General features: G+C 50.7%; 1 protein-coding gene across 1 annotated transcript in view; it reads left to right on the forward strand.

Annotated features, from left to right (window-relative positions):
* LOC143283022 (polycystin-1-like protein 2) overlaps window positions 1-2,500 on the forward strand; it is a 32,624-nt gene that overhangs the window by 24,776 nt on the left and 5,348 nt on the right. The window contains exons 11-13 of the mRNA XM_076589055.1: window positions 1-60; window positions 597-704; window positions 2,126-2,500. The exon at window positions 1-60 is cut by the window's left edge and continues 268 nt beyond it; the exon at window positions 2,126-2,500 is cut by the window's right edge and continues 39 nt beyond it. Coding sequence (XP_076445170.1) covers window positions 1-60; window positions 597-704; window positions 2,126-2,500 — 543 coding nt within the window. The remainder of the gene's footprint in view (window positions 61-596; window positions 705-2,125) is intronic.

Genomic DNA, 2,500 nt, shown 5'->3' on the forward strand with positions numbered 1-2,500 from the left:
GTCAAGGCTGTGCTGAAGCTCAAGAAACAGAGGCTGGGCTACTTCAAGGATGTGTGGCAGGTGATGTGTCTGCTGTCTTCATTTTCTATTTATCGTTTTTTGTGTGTGTTTTTTTCTTTTGTTGTTGCTGTTTAGGCGCGGGTTTGAGCCTGCTATGTACCGGGTTGAAAATAAAATGGAAAAGAAAGAAAAAAAAAAAGAAAAAAAAAAAGACAGCAATGCAAAGACATCCAGGAGTCATGACGTGGGTGCGGCCGGCCCCCTTAGAGTGTCGGGAGTTAAGGGCCGAAACACTTGACTGAGGGGAAGGGGGCCCGGGGGGGCGGGGGGGTGGGGGGGGGCTTCTTTTCTGAAGACCTTGTTTTTTGTCCATCTCTCCCTAGAGTCTCTTATCGCTGTGATGGGGAAAGAAAAGAAACCAACCAACTCCGATGACAAAGGAAATGTTTTCATGATCTATGGGATCAAAGCATTACAGTACATTACATGTCCTGTTCGCTGCTACTTTCATACACGGGCATCGTGTTCTATGTGATCAAATCGTAACGTTGCATTACATTTACATTAAATTTACATTACATTGCATTACATTACAGGTCCTGGATGCCTGTTCCCTGCTCATTTCCTACACGGGCATCGTGTTCTATGCCATCAAATCGGTGAAGATCGACGAAATCATGCGACTGTGGCGTTATGACCCCAAGGTATGTGATGCGTTCGTTCATTCTTTTGCTTAATGTCTATTTCACATTTGTGATTTTAGACGAAAATCCATCATCTCCCCCACCCCACCCATGCCAAAGAACGAACGTGTGTGTGTGTGTGTGTGTGTGTGTGTGTGTGTGTGTGTGTGTGTGTGTGTGTGTGTGTGTGTGTGTGTGTGTGTGTGTGTGTGTGTCTGTGTCTGTGTGTGTGTCTGTGTGTGTCTGTGTCTGTGTGTCTGTGTGTATGTGCGCATGTGTATGTGTGTGAGAGAGACAGAGGATGGAAGAGAGAGATGGAGAGGGAGAGAGAGAAAGTGGGGGTGGGGTGGGGGAGAGAGAGAGATCGAGACTGACTAACACTAACACTTTTACTGCATATCACTTTGAAGCAATGATTCGAAATACAAATACATTTCGTGATTTTACAAATGACATACAGACAGACAGACAGACAGACAGGCAGACAGACACTATGGAACAGATAGGAATAAATGCATGACGTTTGACGTTATGTACCGTTTTCATACCCTTCCTTGCCTTTGGTCCGACTTCCGTTTGTCGGGCCAGGTGTTATTTGTTATTTAAAATTTCTCGTTTGTTTTATTTTGTTGCGATAGTACTGATTTGTTGTTTCTTGTGCTCTTTTTTCCCCCTTCCCCTCCTCCTCCTCCTCCTCCTTCTCTTCCTTTTTCCCCTCCCCCTGCTCCTAATCCCTCTCCTCCTCATTATTCTCCTCCTCCGCTCCTCCTTTCCGCTCTTCCCTTCCTTCCCTCCCCCTCCTCTTCCTTCTCCTTCTTTTTCTACGCATACTCCTTCTCAAACCACTCCTACCTAATCCACCTCTCCCTACTACTTCGTCCCCCCCCCCTCCTCCTCTTCCTCCATCTCCTTATCTTCTTCCTCCTCCTCCTTTTCCTCCTCTCTCCCCTCCTCCCTCTCCTCCTCCTTTCCTCCTCTCTCCCCTCCTCCCTCTCCTCCTCCGCATCCCTTCTCCTTCTCGTCCTTCTCAAACCTCTTTTGCTCCTCTCCCTCCGCCTCCTCCTCCTCCTCATCGACCTCTTCCTCCTCCTCCCTTCTCCTCCTCCTTCTTCCCTCCTCCATCTTCCTCCTTCTCAAACTTCTCCTCCTCCCCCTCCTCCTTCTCTTCCTCATCCGTCACCTCTTCCTCCTCCTCCATTCTCCTCCTCCCCACCCTCCTCCTCCTTTTCCTCCTACACCTCCTCCTCCTCCTACACTCCTCACCTATCCTCCTCCTCTACCTTCTTCCTCTCCTCCTTCACATTGCACATTCCACATTGTCCCTCCAACCCCCCACCCCCACCCCCCAACCCATCCACCCACCCACATACCTTTCTACACACACACACACACACACACACACACACACACACACACACACACACACACACACACACACACACACAACCTCCCAGGTGTACGTAGACTTCTACCTGCCGATCCTCTACGACGACATCTACGGCTACATCCTGGCCAGCCTGGTCTTTGTGGTCTCCTTGCGCCTGCTGCGCATCCTGGGCTACAACAAGCGCATCACCATGATCGCCACCGTGCTGGGCCGCTCGGGAGAGGACCTCTTCGGTTTCTTCATCGTCTTCTTCATCGTCGTCACCGCCTACATGGCCGCCGGGGTGGTCCTGTTCGCGTCCACCATCTACCAGTTCCGCAGCATCTGGGACAGCTACTGCACCCTGTACCTGGTGCTTCTGGGGAAGAACGTGCTGGGGCGCTTCATCGGGGCCGCTCCCCTGTGGGCCCAGGTGTACTACTGCTCCCTG

This window comes from Babylonia areolata, chromosome 1 (genome assembly GCF_041734735.1).
Source record: "Babylonia areolata isolate BAREFJ2019XMU chromosome 1, ASM4173473v1, whole genome shotgun sequence".
Classification (NCBI taxonomy): Eukaryota; Metazoa; Mollusca; class Gastropoda; order Neogastropoda; family Buccinidae; genus Babylonia; species Babylonia areolata.